Consider the following 26,013-nt stretch of genomic DNA (forward strand, 5'->3'; position numbering starts at 1 on the left):
CAGTATTACAGTATTAATACATTTTTTCAGGGTATATTTTAAAATATTACAATAAAATTACTTGAATTTTTTAAGCAATATTAGTATTAGATATAATTGTATGTAACCACAATGATTTGGAAACCAAAAGGATACTCCTTTTTAAGGATGTTTTATGAGAACACTAGCTTCTTAAACCAGTTACTTCGATGATATCTAGTAGAATTCTATTTTCTTTTAAATTCTTATAAACCGTTGGACTTCATAATACCTTATGAAAGATATCTTTTTTTCTGAAAAGACAAATAATTTATAAAAAATAGACTTCGATATCTAACCAAGTTTCGTATTAGACAATTAGGTATGTTCTTAATTTGATAATATTTTAGAGACAACTGATTGTAATTGATAGTTTTAGGATTATAACTCCTGGTTTCATAAATTAGTTGTATGTGTTTTGCATAACAGAATTCAATATAAACTACTCACATTAATTAGTATTAATTTAATGCATGATAATAGCCTAACATTATTTCTCTACAACATTTTTATTTTATATACTGAACATTTTTTTTCCTATTAAACTATATCTGCATGATTATATACCAAACAATCTCTTTTGCCTACTATTAAGAAACATAAATTTAATTGAGAAAAGCAAAAGGAGGGTGCAGGGAGAGAAAGAGAACTACGATTTTTGTGGCCAGAAGCAACACAAGGGTCTGTAAATACTAGGTTATTATATTTGAAATCATGACCATACTCATATTGAATGCTTCTCAGATGCAGATTGGGCAGGTTCTAAAATTGATAGAAGATCTACTACGGCTTATTGTGTTTTTGCTTGGGGAAACTTGGTGTCATGGAGAAGTAAGAGGCAAAATGTAGCCTCTCGTTCCAATGATGAATTAGAATATAGAGTCATGGCACAATCCACGTGTGAACTTATATGGATACAGCAGTTGCTTAATGAGATTGGTCTTGGTAGTTCACTACCTATCAAGTTATGGTGTGACAATCAACCTGCTCTTTCCATTGCATCAAATCCAGTTTTTCATGAAAGGACCAAGCATATTGAAATTGATCACTTCATCCATGAGAAAATTCAGCACAATTTGATCTCTACTAGTCGTGTCAAAACTACCAGGCAATTGGGTGATATCTTCACTAAAACTTTGAGCGGTCCTAGGATTGAATATATTTGTAACAAGCTGGGCATGATTAACATATATGCTCCAACTTGAGGGGGACTGTTGTAAATATAGTAAATCAATTATAGGATTGATTATTGTTCTAAATAGACTAAGTCAACTATAGAGCTATCAGTTATAGGGCTGATTTATATGCATTCAATTATAGCTTGATTCTAGGGATTTATATTAATCCTAGACCTGTATACATACATATTGTACCCATGCATTAAGGATAAGAGAAATATCATTTTCATACCCTAATAATTCTACAATAGCAAAATGAAATTCATTTGCTTAAATCTATCACCTCACATTGACCACCATCAATTAGCTATACTTATAATATGCAAATACATGCGAGATTTATACTTAAAAGAGCCAGAACATCTTACCCACATCTGTATAGGCTGATTAAAATGAATTTCAGCAAGATATTCCATTTCTGGGTCTGCCCTAATCCATGACAATGGGGATTCCAAACTGAAAGGAGAAGAAATGAACACAGTTAAAAATATATGAACTACGTCCATCAAGAAGAATGTCCATCACGTAATGATATACCTGGAGCGCATATCTGAAGCAGGTAAGTCACCATTTTCATCAAAGCCATCAGGTTTTGAACTCTTTTTAGGCTTTTGGAAACGTCTGGCTGCAAGCTTTGAATGGCACTGTATTTCCAATAGCTGCCACATTTCTCCAGCCAAAGGTAGAACTGGATGGTCATACATGCCATCAAGTTCATAAACTCTGATACTCATCATCCCTGGCCATCCAATATCACCCTCCCGGTTTTCAGAATCAAGGTTAAGGAAAGATGCATTTGCATCAGGTGCAGCTGTAAACTCTCGAAGCACCGCCAATTCAACCATATTTTTCCTTTTGTTATAAGAGAACCCCATCCTTTAAAAACAAATCCAAAAAAAGAGGCACATTTAAGTAAAAAAAATAATACATCTTACATGCAGATAGGTATTTGGAAATGCACTATTCGCAAGACAAACCATATAATTCAAGACAGTTTGCACTTTAAGTGTATTGTACAATTGAATCAAATCACCAAATCAGACATAGATGAGGCAATGCAGGCAGGAAATGAAAGTTAATTGATCACAATAATGGGAAGAGATAACCAGGAAAAAAATCATGAGTTTCTGAATGGCGGTTCCAAGTCATCAGAAGAAATAGAGCAGAGTTAGAGTATAGAGGGGAAGCAGATTGCATTAAAGAAACATGAACCCAACCCTGCTTGAGAGAACTTGTTATCATTCAGTAGAAAAGGAAGATGAATGTTGTGCGGGAGACAAAAAGAGGTCGTTAACAGTGGGGGGTAAACAGAACAGATGCTAACAATATTTTTGTATTATAACCGAAAGGCTTAATATTTCAACAACTTAGAAATTGGCTTTTGGATGCATTATGCGCTAAAGTATCAAAGAACAATGTCTGAAGTTGTTAAAGTATTTGCAGAATTTTATCAACCAAGTGATTATAGAGGAAGTGATACATGTTTTCTTCATTTTACAAGTTTAGCATGTCATCTATCATTTCTAATGTATTTTTCAATTGTCTCTCAATATTTCAATTCACGATGTGAAACAAATTATAATTCTATAAATGAGCTTTCCAATTCATGAGTTGAATCTTGGTTTGCCAATAGACAAGCAATATGTAGATCACAAACCATATACCTTAGCACTGGACATCCACAAGAGCAGACCCATCGCAGGAAAAATTCTTTCACAAATGGACGCTCAAGATTTCCAACCTTAGTAGCGAAGTGCCGGAACTGCATCTCACAATAAATGAAATTAAAATAGAATGAACAATATGGTATCAAAAATCTGCAAAATTCACAAGAGTAACATATAAAATGTAAATACATCATGCAGCAAAAATTAATAGATGATTTACCTTAGGCAAAAAAAAAGTTCCAAAATATGTAGTTAGGCAAATTGTGAACCTACACTATAATCCTTCTTTTCTTCTCTTCACTAATGTGTTAGCTTTACAGTTAAAAGAAGTATTACTTGTAATAAGATGAGGAGCAATGTACAGATCCTGAAACTAAAATCAAATACATCTTTCTAGTAAACAAGCACAATTATTCTATAATTCAATCAAAAACTTTTGAGGCAAAGTATATGCGTGGATACCATCTAACAAATGACCTTTTCAGTTGGACTTCAGCGTTAGGTGAACCAAGGATAATGTGATAAAATGAAGCTGGCAGTTGACAAATGTTGTTTTTGTTGATGCAATTCAAGACAGTGAATCACTCGCTTCTGCATTGTACAGTTGCTAGTAAAGAGTGTTGTTTGGTTTCTTACTCTCTGTCAATTGGATTATACTCAGGCTGACTCAAAATTGTGTCATGCTGTTAAGGATAAGGAATGTTCGATAAGCAAAGAGATGTGCCACACAAAAAACTATTATGCTGTCTTGTATATTAACTATCTGGTTTGAGGCAGATGAAAGGCTTTCTAAAAGGTTTAAATCTTCATATCCGAAGGTTGGAAAAACAATTTTCACATCATTAATGAATTGGCTTCTTCAATACATTGATTCTTATCCTATTGAAATTTTACAGAAAGCCTGAATTTTTAAAGCTAAATTCCTTCGCTATCTGGAGGCATCTATTGTTTACTCCAGTATACTTCAGCTTTCTAATCTATCATCATTTAAAGAAAAAGGTTGAACATATGCAATGCGCACTACCGTAGTAGTAATTACTAAAATACAGAGTAAATCGACAAAACGGAAAATATGGAATAGAATAACTATGGCAAAACATAATCACCTCCTTTGTACTGAGTGATCTGACAGGGATTGTATCTTGAGCCCGGGAAACAACTTTTTGCAAAATCTGCATTTCAAAATAAACAAAAATATGGATAATGGAATCAGAAGTTAAAAAAAAAAAAATTTCACACTCCATAAATAACCAATGCCATACATTTTTCAAGAAATCTCTACAAAAATTGATATCAATGAAAACACAAAGCATCACTTTTGAGTTCAAGTCATCCATCTATAAACAATAAAAGTCGTGTGATATGCCACAAAACATTCATGCATCAACCTAAAGTGCAAGCAGCTAGATCTTTACCTTGCGGAAAAACTCTGGACCCATTTGCTTTTCCAACATCTGCAATATGGCCACCTATTGAAAATCAACCAGTCAGCCTTAAGGAATGCATATGGAAGTTCTTTATTTAAACAAAATATGGAAACAAACTTACAGACTTCCAAGATCTTATTTTCCCATAAAGACCAATTTTATGGGTTCCATGCAGTTCCTTGCAAGAAGCAGAGAAGCTCAAAGCTGTCGCACCACTATCATCTACCTTGCAAACAGCACAATTAGCCTGCACATCCAGAATATAATGTTCACTTGCATCTTTAAAAATGAAACATAAACATTGACAATCAACAATTTGCAGTTTATATCATTAGGAGAAGACAGGTTGTAATTAAGATGAAAGAAGAACTTAGAATAAACAGAAAACAAAACAAGTTCTAAAGCATGAGAGAAGTGAAGAACATGCCTATCAAAAGAGATCTTCCAAGAGTCTCATTCTAGATCAAATATCATGAGGGAATGAGAAAATTCTTCTACCTTAGTTATGCGGTTATTTTTAATATCTATGGAATATGGAAGGCCTCAGTTATGCGGATAATTTTGATATTTATGGAATATGGAAGGCTGAGATAGGATTTTTAGTTAATAAAGAGCTGAAAAATGAAAACACCAAAGGGGAGATACAACATTAAAAGTATTAGGATTTCTAAAAAGTAAAACACTAATTCAATTAAGCTAACTAGGAAATATTAAAGCATCAAACCATGAGATATGGAAAAGCCTCTCTAGACCATTACACATATTGTGCTTAAAGAATTTGTTGTTTTGATAAATGATAATACCCAGACACAAAGAATACATGCTCACTCATGACACATCACACCATATAAGAATTGCCTGAGTCCATGCAAACAATACATGTATGAGCTTCATAAGGAAGAAATCAAAAGCTTGCATGCATGCATCCATGCAAGCCAAGCCAATAGCAAGAATTCAAAGTCAAGAACACCAATGAGATGCACCTCAACATAAAAATGAAAAACATTATAAACAATGATGGTAAATCAAAATATAAAACTGCTCTCCATGGCATTGACCACTATTGGATAAGCAATTAGCCTATCCACCAAATTAAACACTTTAAATGTTCTAACCTTGTATCTGCGATAGCGAGCTTCATTATTTCCTAAAAACTTCTTTATAAATAACTCTGTCAAAAAGCCAGCAAGCCCATCCAGAAGCCATTCTGACAATAAGCACCAAACAAACGTGTCTCAATAAAATAATTGGCATTTTTCAAAATTCATACAAATTGTTTAAATTTTAGTCAAGTATAAGGTGCCATGTTTTACTAGACTTACCATCATTAGGTTCCTCGGGAGTGACATATACGCCAAACCATTGTTTTGCGAGTGCAAAAGCTAGTTTAATGCTAGTGTCTATGGCCTATCACAAAAACAATGGTGAAAATTGAGAATGCAACACGTCTACAACGAAATTAGCATGCAAGACAGTCATTGACAAGAGACAACAAATAATGCTCCCAATTTACATTTTATGCATTAAACTTTGCATAGAAGTGAAGTTTTAAATAATTAATTTCTTACCCAAGCATTAAAAACTTAATAAAAAAGAGGGGCAGGGGGGATGACGAAGCTCATGCATTAAAGTTCAAGTTTACAGTTTCCTATTCTAAATTATCTTTCACCTTCATGCCAATATTGCAATATTTTCTTCAATATCTGAATAACATCATTCACATTAAACTCACAATCTCATATAGTGTTCCCAATTTATGTAAACAAAATTGGGAGAAGATTGCAACATTCTTTATGGATATTAACAGATTTATTTTACAAAGATGTATCAAGTCACTAACATAGAACACATTATTCCTTACAGAACATTTTTACAACCTCTAATCAAACACCTTGCTGAAAAATCAGCAAACATGGAGCAACTCAAGTAGGTTTTCTTTTAGGTGAAAGGTTTTTTTAACATAGAAGAGGTTATTATCATGTTTGTATGCAAGAGTGAGTTATTGAAGTGTTTAATCAGGAAAAAATCCTCCACGATATCAAAATATTCTCAAAATGAAAGTCTGGGCAACATTTCAGCCCCACTATTGCTTATTCAAAAGCCCTTTACTAGACTCCATTAAAAGGTGAAACAAAGCATTCTATCAACTTTTTTGCATGGTAATAAAAATGATAAAGACAACAGAAATAGAAAACCTAGTTATCAACGGGTCCTCCAAGAAATGAATGAGAGCAAGAAACCTGTAGATGAATGAATTTCCATGGGCTCTAACAAGAATGATAGCAAGTCTAACATAGACATCCATTCATTGGTTTAAGTTTCATACTCGTTGAAATGACCTTATGCTATAAAGTGTCGGTTGTTAAGTGTCACCTTCTAAGTCTAAGTCAAATTTGCGACCACATATAGATTCTTAAACAGGGATAAAATGTTGGACTCTTAAGCATGAATTAAGACCGATCCATCCCCCTTGTGGTTAGGAAGGGTGATTTAAATATCAATACATATATTACTACTACAAAGATGAGCCATTGTCATTCATGCACATTGCATGCAGATAAGGAAGCAAAATATGATGGTAAATCATACCAATACTAGCAAATACTAATAATAATACTATGGCTAACATTATATAGAAAATAAAAAAGATGTCAATAGATTTTCTAGTGAGAAAGAAATATTCTGTAAAAGGACCAGCTTCCCTTTAACTAAACCTCTCTCCCCTATATAATCTTGTAAAAGCATATGAACCACCATTATTGTAAGCAAAAAAGGAAAAAGGATCTCTTTACACATACCTCTAGATCAAGTAAACCAAGACATTAGTCTAGCAAGAAAATTGTAGTGACTCAATTGCATGACTTTTCTAATCCAGCTTAAACATCAACTCTTTCTATATCTCCATCCTGCCATCACTATGTTCCCCACCAGCTACATATAAAATCCATCAACCAACAATAAAGCCATTGTATAAATGACACATAACTCACCAAGCACTACACATGGTCAACTAGCCAAGACCCATCCAAGATCTTTAAGCAGTCATATAACCAAAATAATCCAGTAGAACAATCTTTTGGGGGAACATAGTAACGAAGTAGGAGTAACACTTATCAACTACTAGAGAAAAATTCATGAAAAAAAATCACAAGATCATCTTCAATGATTTTGATAGTTTTAATAAAAAATAAAAACAAAGAAACCATCCAGGCTAAGAGCTCCTTTGTCAACCCCATAACTATCTAAGTGGCATCCTCATCCTTAAACTACCAATCCAACCAAGATGTGCTCTCTAGATAAAGAGTGGCTCCTTTGTCAACCCCATAACTATCCATGTTGCTTCCTCATCCTTAAACTACCAATCCAGCCAAGATGTGCTCTGTAGAGAAAGAGTACCATAACCCAGATCCTTAATCTTTTAGATTTGAGAGCATAGTCCTTAGCATACACGATTTCATTTAAAAAAAGGTAAACCCATAAACATCTAATAAGGGTTCCTAAGAATCTTCCAGACAGTGAAAGTTTGAAAAAAAGGAGAAAAGAAAGGTAAAGTCGAAAGATTCTCTCATATATCAACAAAATGTAGACATCAACCAGACCTTGCATGATTGCTCAATCCAACTAACACCCACCGTATGAAAGGAGAAAGTTTCTATAGTGAAATTATCAACATTCAAGTGGGAAATCACTCAAGATGCAGGGATGGCAAGACTCTTCAAATGTTGGAAAGGAAAAATCAACCCTTCAAAGGTCTGGCCCTTGTAACATGTTTATAAAAAGATCACTTAAATACCAAGGTCCTTTCAACTACTAGACATCTTTCATCCTAGCTTCAAAATACTCGGAGAGATAAGAAATCACTCTTCCAAGTAAGAGTAGGAAGCAATCTAAGCTCTTGTGAACTACTCCAGGAGCCTGCCAGAGGGGTAGTAGGAAGCAATCTAAGCTCTTGTGAACTACTCCAAGAGCCTGCCAGAGGGGTATTACAGTCAGAGGAAGGATGTATTCAAAAAGGGACCCTGATGATGAAATGATGATGAAAGAGGCTTGCCCTCACTACCAAACCATTTTCTTCTTCATCTTAGTCTTGTTGTCTGGCCAACAGAGAATGAAAATGGAGAAACTTTCAAACCTATAACTTCAAGGCACAAGCCTAACAAGTTGACCCTTACTCTACCCCGCTTCTTCCCTTTCTAAAAGACAAAACAACATTCTACTCACATGTGTTAAGCAATAAAATAGGATCGTAGGTGTACAGTGATCAACTTCATGAGACCACTTATGGATCTATTCAAGGTTGACGCTCTATTGGGCGCAACTTTCTAGATATTGATTTCTGACTAATTAAATAGACTTGTCTATTCTTTCTTCTCTTAAGAGATTTTATTGATAGATAGGCTAGTGTAATGTAAGCTCTCACACAAGACAAAGAGCGGCCTTCCTTGTGCTTGGTGGGCTCTTCCTGAAAAAAACCCAAAATAAGGCTTTTTTGCATGTTAATGCCTCCCTCCAGTGCCCATTGATCAAAGTCCCAAGCTTGGGAAACCTTCCCGCATTACTAGCTTTTCAACTGGAAAGATGCAATGCTTCAAAGATGTCTCACATGAGACCCCTTTATCAACCTAATTAGCTTGCACCTAGAATTCAGACTTACCCACAATCTCAAAGCCTCCTATCAGAGTCAACCCATGTCACAGACCAATCCCTTTCATCAAGGGAAAGACCTTCATCAATTTAGCACTACCAAACTACAGCCTCTACTCAGATAGGTCTATAGGCAAATTCATAGTTTCGGCAACAAGAAATCCAGTAAACCATGCTTCAACCTTGGCAATGATTGTCCTTGTCAAATATAGGCTATGAGGTCAATGAAAGGCAATAGATAAATCTTGTTCATCAACCAATTCTGAAACCAAAGAAGAGTAGGTTCCTCTAGGTAGTTGGAGGCTTCTTCTTTGAACTAAGAACTTGGTGGATGAAACGAGGCAAGAGGGCCAGTCTAGTTTCCTACCTTTATTTATATTGACTAGCTTAAGAATGGGAAGGCTTTGAAAGACCATTAGCTGGTTTATGGCCTTAGGCTAGCTTATGAAGAAGTCCAATCAGAGCTGTCCATGATCAAATTCTTCGATTAGGTATGATTCAACTTTAACCTTCCCAAAGGGATCAATGGTATACAAACGAACAGAAATTGCTCAAGTTTAGTTTTGTTGGGGTCGATAAAACATAAAGGCAAGATGCAAAGATAAGAGCTTGAAGTGTCCCTAATCTTGAAGCATTAGAGGATGCTTATGATTTTATAAAGAGGCTTGCTCTAGCACACTATGATTTTTCAGCCTTCATTAGTTGTGTCGATCAGTCGATTCAATCCATGGCATTCCTCTTTTATACAATAGCATACCTACTTGAGATACGCTAACACGAAGGTTGCATAGCCTAGTGAGATTATAAAACACAATGTGTCTCACCTAGATTTTGACTTCCTCAAAATTAATTCAACCATTTCATCACAACTTGCCAATCATGACCTATCATGACCTAAGACAAGAGAAGTTAAAGGGATCTATTCACAAGGGCAATATCAATGAGTTGTTTTCAATGAATAACAAAAGTTGACCAACCTATGGAACTTCTTCCTCAAATCAAAAGTAAAACAAACTCCTTTGGATCTTTTTACCTTGGTTTTGAACAACTAACTAGTAGCACTCTTGTAAAACTTCTTTAGTTCGCAAGTTAAGTACCAATACCTTTTCTTTTTTTCTAATAAACATCCCATTATCATTTTCAAAGGACTAGAAAAACAAAAAAAGTCTAACAAGCCATAGACACTAAAAAGTACAATATCATGTTAAAAAAAAAAGACATAAATAGTTCAACATTAGCATGATAGGATAAAGATCAAAATGAATTATGCCCAGGCAAGTAATAATTAGTTTACATGGTTGTAAATAACCCTTGTTGGCCTTAACATTATTAAATGCATGATACATGTTTTATGTTTCAAATAGGCTCCCATATTTAAACAGGAAAATAACACTTCTGACAATATATTTAAACATAAATTACACAAAAAGTACTCATGAGACTCTATTTGCATGGGATATCTAAAGTGTGCAAGATCTATAAATTTAGTAAGTGAGCACACCTGATCAATAACCGTCTCATCATATAAAACTTGAGAGCTAAAGACACCCATTGAAGCTCCTAGATTTGTCGAGGATACAATCATCTCAGGAGCTAAAAAAACTTGTGTGTATGATCCAAATGGAAATTTTGCATCAAGGTATTCTTCATAATGGCTGTTGAAAGTATATAGCAAATCAGTAAACAATACAAGCTAATGTTCAGAATATCTATTTCAACTGTCAAAACCATTTGAAAACAAGAGTTAGATGGCCAAGATTACAAACTTGAATGCATTATGAAAAATTTTGATGGTATTCCGGAGCTTTGACAAATTAGATGGCAAGCACATGTGTGATATGAGAGCAACATGAGGATCAGGAAGTATTTCAAATGGTGCAACCACCAAAGATATCCATTGAGCAGTCACAGGAACATCTAATCTGTAGACAAATGTTTTGTGAGGAGGATCATCCTTGCTTAGAACCTGCAATATGTTAATAATGAAACATGGAAAGTTAAAATTAATAAAAACTAAAAGCCTAATACATGGTCGACAACAACATCTTTGCTCACAACATCCACAAGCATGATGCTCATTTTATTATTAGGCACTCCCAATACAGCACTCCCACACTCACACACTACCTATAGATCTCACTTTATGTGAGTGAGGGAGCACTAAACCAAGAGTAAAAAAATACTATAAATTCAAAAAGCATTTAATTACACCAAAATTGTTAATAATATGTATATGGATAAAGTGGCAATAATCATCAATGTACATTCCAAATCCCAAATTCCAAAAGGAGTGATTCAGAGTCAAATCTCATACACCTAAATTAAGTCTTCAACTAAGATTATGACAAAAAATAAAAAGAAAACTCGTGATCTAGGATTGTTAGCAACTTATATCAAACAATTTTACTCACAGCCAAAACAAAGAAAAGTCGCAAAAGGCTACATAACATTCCTTCCAAACAAATTTACAATAATTCAAAGGAATCCAAATTGAAGAGAATCGATATGCTTAGTCATCATAGTTGAGTAAATTAATAACTTTCTTGATGCTTTGCTACCCATCTCGGAAATCATAAGTTTTTTCATTGCTTTCATACTATCCACATGTAAGCAAGCATCTGGTAGAACATCTTACCATGCATCTCAAACTGAAAATTATCACATTCTTAACCATGTAATTAACAATTCCTAACTTTTGTCTCATCTAAAGTAGTTAATAACCTTTCCTCTTCAATGAAAATTATTGCATTTTTCCCACTCGTCCAAAAAGGCTACCTAGAATAAAATTTGACCCTAGCAACATTAAGATTATAGTCCTCAAATGTCATTTCAACTTTCATTCCACATGAGTTCATATCTTTTAAGATTAAAGCATTTATCTCAACAAACTTCACTTTCAACAATCATTCCCACTTTCATTCTACATGACTTCATATTTCCCACTTTCATTCTACAAGACTTCATATCTTTTAAGACTACAGAATTGATCTCCACCAACTTCACTCTCATAGATCCCTACTTTCATGTCATATGACTTCCTGTCTTTGAAGACAAATGCATATATCAAATTCTCAATATACTCAACCAAAAAACATTCTTAGTAGTACTGAAATGACACTAGGTAATTTGTTAAAGTCAACAGGTAGAAAAATGTCGACAAGGCACCATTCCATCATGTTGCTTTTTTTCTAAAAGAACAAAATAGGTGAAATAGATAATACTCTAGTACTTTGATTGATATGTTGAATTTATGAGAACTACATCCACAATTCATTTCACATTAACTAGTTTTCTCTCTCAATGACCTGGTTGCATTCAATAATCATGTGTATCCTGAACACGAACTACACCATTAATTTTTCTTTTCAAAGACATGGACACATTCATCAATTACACACTTTATTCGGTCCAGGTATTTAAACTATTGGAACTCCAAGTTAGTGTCATATTTAGCTTGCAGCTTGCAATTCCCCCAATCTTCTGCTCTCAAGAGTTAAAGGTCCTTGCTTGTGAGAGGACATAGAAAACACTCCAACAAAAGATCAAGCAACCTGACTCTATTGGACAAATAACAATTTGCAATGTCTACACTAACAAGTCCCAGAAAAATGTGTGCATTGCACCCAAATATCATATATACATCAGTACATGTGTGTGTGAGCACCCACTAGTTCATTATGATAAATATTTTGAAGAAAAAAAGAACACAGCGATTGCATAACCTAAATGTTACACAAAATTGGTTATGGTGTCAAGCAAAAAAGCGAGTTAACTACTACACATCAAACCTTTCTTTTTGACAATGATAACGCCTATTGGGTAAATATGGGCCAAATTGGTGAAATGCACTTTATCACAAGCTACTTTCTCTAGTAGCAAGTTAGCTTGCACTTTGTTATCAGGTTGTAACCAACAAGCCATGATCACCATGCAATAACACCTATCAAAGGACCTGTAAATGTTAGGTGATAGGCAATAACTCCTTTACTTCATCTTTCATCTTTTTCTTTTCAGGTAAATCAATGTCGAATAAAAAAGGTAAAAGGCAAAAGAAAAAAGTCACAAGTCCTTTTGAGATTTTACTATAGTTCAAGAAGGGGGATAGGCAATCTTTAACTTGCAAAAATTACCTTACATTTGGCTATTAATTGAGTTTTCAGGATATATTGTTAAGCCATAACGATCAATTTTTTTGTCCTTACCAAGGCTAATCAACCAACCTCTCAAGTTAAATATAAACCAAACAAAGCCTCAACCCCAAGGATGCATGCAATGAGTGTGAATTGAACCTATCCCTGCAAATGATGCACCAACATGAAATCAAACCGGTTTGTAACATGGATGGTATCCCATGAATTGGAAGACTAACAACTAATGCAATTCCCAAACGCAGTGAAACTAGAAACAAGATTTTGCTAGGGTTATGCCAAGTAATCATTGGTTAGCAATGTAATCATTGGTTGGGTTCTTTATCTCCAAGTGCCAAAGTGAGATTTAAAAACTGATAGATTAGGAGTTCAAACACTCTAACTAAGCACCTTTACAACTAATGCAATTCCTGAAACTAGAAACAAGATTTTGCTAGAGTTATGCCAAGTAATCATTGGTTAGCAACGTAATCACTGGTTGGGTTCTTTATCTCCAAGTGCCAAAGTGAGATTTAAAAACTGATAGATTAGGAGTTCAAACACTGTAACTAAGCACCTTTAATTAGGTGCCCTAAGTAAATGTCAAAAAAAAAAACTTAGGGAATGCCCTTCAACCAATATCATTTAACATGACAATTGAGCTCATAGATTATTTTTGAGCTCATGTCCCTCCACACCTTCATGTCTATTTGTGATGCAATCAAGAATCTTATATGCAATTGCTTTTGCCATTTCAAATTAAGGATTTTTCAATGAAGCATTGTTGTGCCATAAAACTACATCTCAATAATATTTGGTCACCGAATAGCCACATTTTTTTTAATATGGGATGTTGATTGCAATTTATTAGAAGTATCGGAGAGTTTTTAAGAATTTAAAATTCTACATCTTTTTGGCCAAAAGTCAGCTCAATCAATTATGAATATGAATACAGTTCAGTAAAAGCACTCAGAAAGTATAGGGTTTGAGACAATATTAGCAGTCCTAATACAGGGATAATATTTATCTCACCTGATACAATAAGCTTCCAGTACTAACAGCAACAAGATTATGGGCAACTGTAAACTCCAGATCATAACTGCAAAAGTAGCCAAATAAATTAGTAGATGGACCTATAAATTGCTAAATTTATAGAACTTTAGAAAAGAATGTCAAGAATTAAGTAAGTTATACCAGCAACGCTGAAATCCTTCATCCATACAAGGGAACCAGCAACGTGCACGCCTTATTTGGTTATCAGTATGTAACACTTCATTGTCAAAATGAATGCCCGTCTCTGCTTTCTCTACCCAATAATTAATGCGCACCAATTTTACATTCTGCATCCAACATGAACCTACATGAGAAGCCACAAAGGAGTAAACCACATTATGACAGCTCATGCTGAAATATTACCATATAACATAGAGCTTTGAGCCTTCAACAATATCCAATCAAATTTAGTTACACTCGTAGATAAGCTAAATATCGGGACACACGCAACCATTTTGTCTATGCTATTATATTTCATAATGTGAGATCTAGTTAAGGAATAAATTAAAGTTAAAAAAAAAAAACTTATGCTAATTGCATTTACAAGATATATTAAAAGTTTGAAAGTCTAACCTATATTCTTAATTTTCATAAATTATTAACTGCCCATTACAGGACATGTTCATTTATGTATTCCTATTTCTTTGACATTTGACAGAAAAGAAGCTTACAATGAAAACAACTTATAATGTAGATTGGAGAACCAATGAGTATAATTTAAAAAAAATGAAGAAAAAGAATTAAAGCATTTTTATAGCCAAAGTAGAAGATAATGAATTCTTTTATGTGCTAATGCTCTATTTACTTAAAGGAAAAATCCTTAATCCTCCTTTTGAAGAATTTTTATATTATATATATCATGGGTATAGAGATTTTCAACTTATGCTCCTTCATAGCTCTTTGTATTCCTAAGAATTCAAACTGATGCATACATGTGAAACTTATGCAAAAGGCTTGATATTTAGCTTCACTTACATTATTTAACAATCAATCAAAAGTAGTCACATGCCATCATTTTATCTTTTTTTATAAAAAAGACATCTCATTAAGTAACCGGCAAAATGTTCTTAAAGTAAGAGCAAACATCAACATCGGGAAGAAACAAACAAAAGGAAGCTAGAATAAAAGAACTATCCACTCTCTCTACATATTTGCTAAGGAATCATCATCAACACTAAAACAATTGCAAGCACAAGGACATTTGTTCTCTAATCACCAACCAGCCATAATAATTCACAGCAAAGAAGTTCCCAAAATTCCCCACATTTTAATTCCATTTTTTTCTGCACAAAATTTGACATTAAAATTCAATTCCAACAACATTACTCTTCTTGTGTAGTCATAGTTAGTAAATTTCTCAAATCAAAAAACACACACACATACAAAAGCACTCTGCCACTCCATGCAACAGCATCTACTTATAATTAAGCTAAAATCCAATCTAAATTTCCTAAAAAAACCAGAAAAAAAAAATCAAAATATCCAATCTAAATTTCCAAAAAAAATAGAAAAAAATCAAAATATTCAAACAAGATGCATTTGATTTGAATAGATTAACCACAGGAACCTGCTTAGGTTCACCAGAAAATGGCACTCCATTCTCCAAATTCACAATCTCTTGCACTTCATTTGAAACCCTAAAAGCTTTACAACAATTAATTAGCAAATTAGGAACACGTTCTCTCTCCAAAGCCGATAAATACACAGCGCCAGCAGCATCGGCAGCCGAGCTAGGGCTCGTAACTGAGTTCCATCTCTTTTCACCATCCACATTTTGTTGTTGATGTGGATAATATTCATACTCAGTAGCTTCACCATCAACAAATACACTCTCTATTCCTAAATTCTCCGCATGTAACCCTACAATTCCTATATCCGGCACCGCAATTTCCAACTCAGTGTAACTACACACAAAAAAATGTTTGCAGGAAATCATTAGCTCATTTAAAAAAAAAAGTTAATCTAGTATAAACCCTAAAATTGAAATTTTCTATAAATTTTAAATAATCAGGAACTGAAAAAGAATAAAAAATACCAAAACAGAATCATTTATTAATAAAACAAAAAGGAAAAAGGAAACGGACCCGTAGATTTGGTGCTTGTCGATGTCGATAGAGAGGCAGAGTTTCTGGTGACGAACTACGGCACCGGAGTTCTCAGGCTTTGCGTCTTCGTTTTTCGGCTTACGAGGCTTAGCCATGGCTTACGTGAGCTAGCCCGCTGGATTTCTAAGACAGAGGAGGTGGCTTGGCTTTATTTATACAGGAGGAGGTATGGGGGTAAATCTCTGGTATTGCAGTCAGCGTTGGAGACGATAGGCCCTATGTTTGACTGTTCGATCTGGATCGTACATGTGAGGAAAGGATTATTTAACGGTGCATGTAGTTTTTTCGTAGCATTTGCTATGTTAATAAGTTTTTTAAAATAAATAATTATTTGAAAATATATTAAAATAATATTTAATATGTTAAAATAATTTAAAATTTTACAATTAAATTAAATTAAATTTTTATAAAATAATATTTCCAGCAAGGTGTAGTAGCATTTTGATATGCCTTTACCTTTTCTTTTTCTTTTTTATTCATTATTCATTGTATTAATTTTTTACTTTATGGTTTGCACCTGTGTTTGTGAAAATCTATCAATTAAATATTTTTATTAGGTTCGTTATTAACTAGTTATTTAATTTATATTGGATAATTATTTTTTGAAAAACAAATATACAAGCCTTTTAAATTTAATTCTTTTAACTTTAATTATAATCATAAGTTCTATAGATACATTTAATTAAATATATCAAAAATCATTAATATTATTAAATATAAAAAACAAGATATTAAAATATTTATTCCACTTACTTTATTATAAGTCAAATAATTTTTGTTTAACTAAAAAAATTAATGTGTAAATGTTATTAGAATATTTTTTAACATCAAGTAAAAAAAAATCATTAATATTAATATTAATGCTTATATATAATAAAATATAATAAAAATTATATATATTAATAAAAATATGTAAAATTTCAAATTAATTTTTAACATAGTAAAAAAATAAAATAATTTTACAATTACTATAATAAAACATTATTTTTTTATTGTATAATGATTTTCCAAAACAAAAATGTAAAGGAAAAAAATAAATTACAAAAGAATAAATATAAAAACAAAAAAAATATAAATATGCTAAGTGAAAAGTGATAAATATTCAAAGTGTAAAAAATATAAATTAATTTTTTTGACTAAAAATGCAAAGAAAGAAAAGAAAAAATTACAAAAAATAAAGATAAGAAAAAATAAATAATAATAAATAAATCTAATGTAAAATAATAAAAATGTCAAATTTAATAAAAAAATAAGAAAAACTTGTTTTATAAAAAAATAAAAAATTATAATTTTGCCACTATTATAGTAAAAACAATTGACAATATTTTATAATTATATTAGTTCTACGTGAAAATATCTTTTTTGTATTATATTTCGAAACAATTAAATAAAACAATTTTAAAAATCAAATAAAAAATTAAATTAATCAATTTAAAACAAAAAAATCAAGTTTAGTTTCAATTTTTAAAAATCTGATCATACCAATTTAAACAAGATTAAATCGAGTTGAAAAAAAGATATAAATAGTAAACTTTCTTCTCACCCCAAAGGATAAATTAAACTCATATCCCCCACAATTTTTCTCTCAATCATTTTATCTCTTGATTTTTTAAAAATAAAATCAGAGCTTGACCATAAAAGGTGTAGTTCAGCTGGTCAGGTTTTAGATTTGTTATCTAAAAATTATCAGTTTAAGTTTTACTAATTTTAAGATCATTAAAGACTTACATGTGACACTATCAAAAGATTGGTATTTTCTCTCATGTGCAGGAGTGTTGAAATAATAAATAACCTAGTAAAACGAAGGTCGAACCACAAGAAGGTTAATTATATAAATTATAAACAATAACAACAATAATAATAAAGAAGAAGAAGTTAATGAAAACTTTGAGATGGTAAATTTAACGTGAAGATTTAACAATGATAAAAACAAATTTCAAAATTAGAGGATCTACTAATGATATTTCAAATATGTACAATATAAACTCTTTTTATTACTTAACTAGAAACCACACACAAAGAAGGTCCTAATCGGATTATAATGGTTAACTTGATTATATTAATTATCTTATTTATATAATGCTAATATTTGTAAATATCATCAAGCATTCATGATTATAACTTATGTTAACAACAAATCAAGTTCATTCCATAGCATAAGTGTTGGTTGCACCATACGGTTGGATTATGAAAATGCTAAATATTTATTATACCAAATATTATACAACATAAATCTAGATTAACCATTTAACAAATAAAGTATTAAGAGCGAACGAGATGAAAAACACAAATCATGTTAGTATCAAACATTAAAGTCCATGTTAAGTTTATATTATACTTATTGTTACACCATTAATGTAACTTTTTCACCTTGATATAATAAATTTAGCTAAATATAATGAAAGAGAGAAATATAAATAAATAAGATAAGAACATAAATAAGATAAAATTAACTAAATAAAAACTAAAAGGCATAAATAAGATATTAATGAAAGCAAAACTTAAATATTACAAAAAGAGAAAAAGAGAAAACAAGAGTATGATCTTGATTTGGAAATCAAGATGCATAAATGCATGGCAAATGTCTCTTTTTATAAGCTAAAATGGGGAGCTATTGATTTGATGACTAATTATTGAGTGGGTGACTATATCTTGACTTGGTGACAATCCTTATCTTTTTGTCTAAATAAAACATCATTCATAACTTCAGAATCTGAATTAACCCTACTCATAAAAGTTCTAGGAAATTGTCTCAGCTCTTTTTTTAAAAAAAATGGAGGACTTCTAGAACTTAAGATATGAGCTAAATATTGAATAGTGTTTGGGCTGTAGGATAAATTTAAACTTATATGTTGTTGCTAAGATTTGGACTTTCAAACTATAGAATTGAGTCTTGCCTTCCGCATGAAAGTTTTAGGCCTATATCTTAGCTTTCCATTCATATAAAGCAGACCTATATCCAAGTTTTACAGCTCCAGTTATAATTCAATTATCGAATAGTGTACCACTTTGAACTAAATTAACATATCTTTTTTAAGCTTCACCCTCTCTTTATCCCTTCAATTTCAGTACTTCAACTCATCAATCAATCCTTTTATTTATGTGATAGACCTGCATTTAGGATGAACATTTATCATTAATTAAAGGTATCTTATGATATCAGACTTGTTATTATAAAACATGTTTTAGTTAGGAAGTTATTGATACTTCAAGCGCAAAATGATGATACAAGACCTTGATAAAAATACACTTTTAAGTACTAATTAATATGGTTATTAACTTCAGGGCCTATGAAATTCATCAAGGTACATACAAACCGACCTGAATACACATACTAATTAAAAAAAAATCAAATATAAAGTTATAACCTACCTAAAAGTAGTAACCACTCCCCATAAGTTCAAACGTTTGTTTCTTATTCTAAGCCTTTATTGTTGGCTATTGATTCCCCTGATTCTTCCATTGTCTCCAAGTAAGCATGCCTTTTTCTTAATTTCTTTTAAATTTAATTGGTCCCTCTTTAAGGAATTTTCCTGTAGGTAAATCCATAACCCATGTTGTTATATTCTATATTGTCTCGCTCGGATAAAAAAAAAAAGAAAAAGAATAATTAGTAAATAAAGATAATATTTTGGTATCTTAATTATCTTGACTTTGTATGATCATAAACATATAAATTCGATTCAGGATACATCTATTATTGCATAAATTGATTTTGTGTGCTTGGTTAATTGCTCTCCTTTGTTTTTAATTTTATATGGCTTTGCTTGTCTTATATGCATTTCTTTCTTTACGTTGTTCTTTTTTTTTTCCTTTTCATTAATGTTGTTTTAACATAATTTATTTGATGAAAATTGAAAGGAGGTGAACAATCGAGAGATATAAAAGAGAAACATGAACAACAACAACAACAATTTTAAAACCAAACTATATACATAAGCAATCTCATTTCTCTTTAGGTTAGTTTTCTTTATGTGTTTTTGTTTTCTAGCCATTCTTGTTAAACCAAAGAGATTTATCTAGTTACTAGCTATGTGATCATCACAATGCCGCGAATTAAATATTTTTATTTTTTTATAAAAAATATTTATGTAGATTTTTTTAATGTATTTTGATAGTATGAAAAATATAACAAGTCAATAAATATATTTTCATGACAACCATGGTTATTATAAGAAGTAGGGCCTACCTTTAGTGGGTCGTGCTTTAGTTAGGCCCACCGTTGCTAGGGTCTGTTGGTCACTAGACCCGCTATCATTGGATTTAGTAATATTGTTAGACCTAATAAATTAGGGTCTTGGCAGAAAAATCCAACAGCTATATATCTATATAAGCTCAACACTACTAGATAGCAAGACCTGCTTGGCAAAAGAACCCAATAATTGGGTATCCATCTAGGCCCAATGCTGCTATTTACATTTACATTTCTCGATCAAGACAATCGTGATATAGTAAAATGCACTAGCAACATTTTCTTTCAATTATATTAAAAATTAACTTGACATTCTATATGTCTTTATTTATACATATAATTCTTGTTTTATTTATTATATGTAAACATTGATATTTTTATTCACATTTATATTTCTTGCTTGATGTCAAAAAATGCATTAATTACATGTACTAATTCATTCTTTTATATTAGAAAAAGTATATTTGACTCGCAACAAGACAAATTGAATAAATGTGTTAATATTTTTCTTTTACATTTATTAAAAAATATAGTTCTCAATTTATTTATTTAAATATATGTATAAGGCCTTTTGATTTATGATTATTAAATTTTTAGTTAAAAAACACATTTAAAAAGCTTGTATATTTTTTTTCATGTAAAAAATTTATCCACCCCATGACAAATCTTGAATCAAATATCTAGTTTAGCATCCTAAAAGCTCTTTATATTATATAATGCAACAATGATTAATGTTTCTGTTTTTTTATTCTCCTACACGAAAGTCATTTAAATGATATTGTTTCACGATAGAAGGAGCTAAAAATTGAGCATTTAGATAACCACCATTCATGAGATAATCAATAAAAATTTATTAGGCTCAATCTTTAATTATAGACCAAGATACAAAATAGTATGGATTGAAACAATGAAATAGTTATTTTGTCATTCTCAAACAAAATTATTAGACTTGCTATTATGAGTATTATGGTCTATTAGTTAAGGTCTATTTGTCAATATCATATTAATTAAGGGCATTTTATTTTTTTCATATTTTTAAAAAATAACTAAATTACCCTTAAAACAAGAATGGCTTTTTTGGGTTTTCACTTTTATTAAAATAATGAAATGACTCAATGATCTTTAAAATAAAAATTTCTTTAACAAGTAACCATCTACTTTTTTATATACTTTTTTTTTTATTTTTTTTTGTTATAATCAAGTTGTTTAAGGAAAAATTTAGTATTTTAATAAATATAAAATATTATTAAATAAAATACAATTGATGTGTAAGGCTTTGTTTGAAGCCCAAATGTTGCTTTCTACAGTGGTGTTTAAATCACCTTGGCGACTCCTCTATTGTTAGGCAAAATGTGTAGCCAACAAACTTTTTATTTACTGCTTACAGTCTTTTTTCCCTTTTAGTTTCTCTATCCTTCTTGATTTTTATGCTTGACCCTCTAGATTTTCAAAACAGCACTTCAATTTTTTTCCTTCATATTTGGCTATTGATGTTTTGAGTATTATTTATTTTATTTAAAATAATTTATAAAACTGAATTCAATTTCTTCTTTATTCAATTTCTTTATATGTTAGATTTGGTTTTTATTATCTTGATTACTATTTATTTTATTTTAGATAATTTTATAAATTATTTTTTTTCATGATTTCACCCCTTTTAGTTTTTTATTAGATTTGATCATTAATATTTTGATTGCTTTTTTTTAACTTTGAGTTTTTTTTAATTAATACATACATACATAAATTCATATATATATATATATATATATATATATGGATTAGGAATTGAGCTTCTTCATTTAATTTGGGTGTAGTATTTATTTTCTTATTTTTTCCACCTTTTTTAAGCTCAAATTCTTTTAGTTTCATCCTTTAGTAATTATCCAATTCCAAATTAGGCTCCTTTAATTTTTTTTATTTGTTTTTTATATAATTTATAATTGATTCTAGAAATAACTCTAGCTATCTTAAGTTTTTTTATTTGTAGTTCTTTGTTAAATTTAGATTTTTAAAAATATTTTTGAAAATTAAATTAATTGATTAAAAATAATCATGAGATTTTCATTTCATGACATTTTTTTAGCTTTGACGATGCATTTGCCCTTTCTTGGTGTGTGCAATCTTTTGTATTGAAGTTAGAATGATCTCAATGAGCTTTTTCTATTGATAATTCGGTGTTTATACTAGAGTGACAATGAGTCTTAAATGAACTTTTCTTTCTTCTCCTTCCAAATATGATATTGGCAGCTCATTTTTTTTTATTTAATTATTACCAAAAAATTGTTTGATTTATTTGCTTTCAATGTTTTTTAATCATATTATTAAATTAGTCAAGTTTGTTGAACCCAATCAAGTTAATAACACAGTCTCATATTTTTTTTACTTCTTTAAAAATATTGGTTTCACTTGAACATCATTTTTTTAAGCAAGGAAAATTAGCCCTAGCCTTCAGCTTTGTGCGAGCCACCTATCTAGTTAAGAAAAAACTGAAAGATGTGGGAAAAGTTTTATTTACAAATCAATGTTGTTATGGATTGCAATAGTAATCAATAATTTTCTTTTCAATTTATTTCTTTGAAGTTGTATTTATTTTAAATTTTACTTGACTATTCATTTTGGATGCCTACATTATAAATTATGGGATCTTAGGTGTTAGAAAAGAAAAAGAAATTACTTAGTTTATGTGTGGTGTAAATAAATTAAATGAAATCTTAATGATTTGGAATAATAGGAGGTTCAGGGACCAAATTTGAACAATAGGCAAATATTTAGCCATTTTTTCTTTAAATAATCATGGATTGAATTGCATAGTTAGGTTAAAGATTAGTCCTAATTTTTTTATCACTCAATTGTTTTTTAGTTTAATCCTTTTAAATTTAGTTTGTTTTGAATTAAACTTAATAATGTTTTTTGGCTATTTAAAAATAGAGATCCCGTTATATTAAGAAAAAACTGATAATATGAGGAGAGTCTTGTTCACCCACACTCATATTACTATGAATTACAATAGTAATCCACAATATTTTTTTTCACTTTAGTCCTTTGATTTTCTTTATTTGGATCCCTTAATTTTTTTCCTATTTGTTCCTTTGTAGTTGCATTTATTTGCAATTTGACTTGGCTATTTGTTTTGGATGCCTAGATTATATAATCTAAGGGTAAAAGTAAAAACAATTATGCTTAATTGATACTCGATTTCAACTAATTAAAAAAATTTTGTTGATTTTAAATAATTGGATCTATGAAGACCAAGTTTGAACAATAGGCAAATATTCAGCTATCATTAAAATAATCAAGGATAGAATTACTTGATCAAGTAAAAGATTAGCCCTAAATTTCTTTTGGTTTAATTTTTTTTTCAATTTAATCATTTTAAATTTAGTTTATTTGGGACTTAACTTAACAATGTTTTATGGTTGCTTAGAAATGGGGATGGTATGGTGTTAAGGAAAAACTTTAACATGCAGTTGTATTAGGCTAAAATAATTAAGCCCGATGGACCAAATTTGAAAAAAAAAAACAAAATAAGGACTGGGGTAGATAATTAGAGAGAAATAAGTTGGCATATGTGGTGGAAGTCATCACTCTTTAATGACATATACGGCTTCCTCCAGTGTCAGAACATTATCTTCCCTCTATACGCATTTAGACAAGCCTTTTCTTGATGGTACAACATATATCAATGTTAGAGGTGTGACACGACTAAAAAATTGATATCTTCTCTCAATTGCAGGAGCGTCAAAGTAATAAATAACCCAGCAAAATCGGGGTCAAACCATAGGGAGGTTAATTGTATAAATTATAGATAACAATAACACAACAACAACAACAATAATAATAATACTAGTAGTAATAAAAAAGAAAAAGTTGATGAGAACTTTGAGATGAAAGATTAAGGTAATGATTAAACAATAATAACAATAAATGTCAAGGTTAGAGGATCCACTAATGGTATATCAAACAAGTATAGTATAAACTCTTATTATTCAATTGAAAACCACACACAAAGGAGATTCCAATCAGATTATAAATTGTTAACATGATTACATTAGTCATCTTTTTTTATTAATGCTAATACTTGTAAATCTTGCTAGGCATTCATGATTATAACTTATGTTAACAACAAATCAAGTTCCTTTCATAGCTCAGGTGTCGGTTATACCATACATTATGGGCTATGAAAGTGCCAAGCATTTGTTGTACCAAGTGTTATACAACATAAATCAAAATTAGTCATTTAACAAGCAAAGTATTAAAAAGTGAACAAGATAACAAATAAAAAAAAAATTATAGGAAATTGTCTCAGCTTTCAAGAAAAGAAAAATGGAGGTCATTTGAACTTCTAGAGCTCCAAATATAGGCCAAGCACTGAATAGTGCGTGGGTTGTAGGACATATTCGGACTTCTTTGTTGTTGTTTCAATTTGGGTATGAAAATGACCTTTTTAAATCTTAGGCTCCATATAAAAGTTGTAGTCCTATGTCTTAACTTTCAATCTATATAAAGTAGACCTAAATATGAGATCTACAGCTCCAGATATGACCCAATTACCGAATAGTGTTCTGATTTGGACTGCACCAACATCTCTTTTTTAAGTCAAATGGAAACCTTGACATTTATTCTTATCATTATTTAATCCTTACATTGATTATCCATCTTAAAGCTCCTATCTTCTTCTTCTTCTTTATTATTATTATTATTATTATTATTATTATTATTATTTAGTATTATTGTTGTTATTATTATGGATTTGTTGTTTTTGTATTATTGTTGTTTATAATTTATACAATTAACCTCCTTGTGGTTCGACCCCGGTTTTGTTGGGTTATTTATTACTTCGATACTCTTATACTTGAGAAAAAATATCAATCTTTTGGTCATGTCAAGTTTTTGGTGTAGTTGTTAGTGAGGTAAGTTCTGGCACAAATTATAAAATTTATTTTATTTTTTCTTTTCATCTTTCTTGTATATAACTTTGTTTCTTTTGTTTGGTTTCTCCTTCTTTTGTTTTCTTTTTCTTTTTATTTTACTCATACACATAAATGAGAGTATGATCACGTACATTAAATGGTAGACTTTATAGGGTATCCTCATCATTTTTAAAAAATATAGCCGAAGAAGATAATCAATTATTTCATAATGATAATAATGAGAATAATCGTATTAGAACACTTAGAGACTACATGAATCCCACAAGAACAAGTGCAACATCATGCATAATTTTTCCTCCTACTACATCTCATTTTAATTTTAAGCGAGACATTATTCAACTTTTACGTTCTTTTCATGGCTTAGATTTAGAAAATCCATACTTGCATTTAAGGGAATTTGAGGAGGTTTGTAACACCTATAATGACTCAAATTGTAGCATGAACACCATCAAATTAAAGCTTTTTCCTTTTTTATTAAAAGATAAAGCTACAATATGGCTATAAAATTCGAGACCTGGATCCATTCGTGCTTGGAATGAAATGCAACAACAGTTTTTAAAGAAGTTTTTGAATGAAATGCAACAGCAGTTTTTAAAGAGTGCAACAACATTTTTTAAAGAAGTTTTTCCCTTCTCATAGAATAAACTCTTTCAAAAGACAAATCACCACTT

The 26,013-nt window shown here is 30.8% G+C and overlaps 1 protein-coding gene across 2 annotated transcripts in view; it reads right to left on the reverse strand.

Moving 5' to 3' along the window:
• TAF2 (TBP-associated factor 2) overlaps positions 1–16,427 on the reverse strand; it is a 28,110-nt gene extending 11,683 nt beyond the window's left edge. The window contains exons 1-14 of one of the 2 annotated variants that reach the window (XM_011013392.1): positions 16,199–16,427; positions 15,682–16,018; positions 14,256–14,401; positions 14,094–14,160; positions 10,701–10,900; positions 10,436–10,589; positions 5,613–5,697; positions 5,406–5,497; positions 4,412–4,537; positions 4,279–4,332; positions 3,970–4,035; positions 2,861–2,958; positions 1,734–2,072; positions 1,565–1,652 (exon numbers count right to left, since the gene is read on the reverse strand). In XM_011013392.1, coding sequence (XP_011011694.1) covers positions 1,565–1,652; positions 1,734–2,072; positions 2,861–2,958; positions 3,970–4,035; positions 4,279–4,332; positions 4,412–4,537; positions 5,406–5,497; positions 5,613–5,697; positions 10,436–10,589; positions 10,701–10,900; positions 14,094–14,160; positions 14,256–14,401; positions 15,682–16,018; positions 16,199–16,314 — 1,968 coding nt within the window. In that variant the 5' untranslated portion in view covers positions 16,315–16,427. Of the gene's footprint in view, positions 1–1,564; positions 1,653–1,733; positions 2,073–2,860; positions 2,959–3,969; positions 4,036–4,278; positions 4,333–4,411; positions 4,538–5,405; positions 5,498–5,612; positions 5,698–10,435; positions 10,590–10,700; positions 10,901–14,093; positions 14,161–14,255; positions 14,419–15,681; positions 16,019–16,198 lie in introns of those variants that run through there. The other variant, XM_011013393.1, reaches the window with a different exon arrangement.
• Positions 16,428–26,013: the final 9,586 nt, after the last annotated feature.

Source organism: Populus euphratica, unplaced genomic scaffold (genome assembly GCF_000495115.2).
Source record: "Populus euphratica unplaced genomic scaffold, PopEup_1.0 scaffold866.1, whole genome shotgun sequence".
Classification (NCBI taxonomy): domain Eukaryota; kingdom Viridiplantae; phylum Streptophyta; class Magnoliopsida; order Malpighiales; family Salicaceae; genus Populus; species Populus euphratica.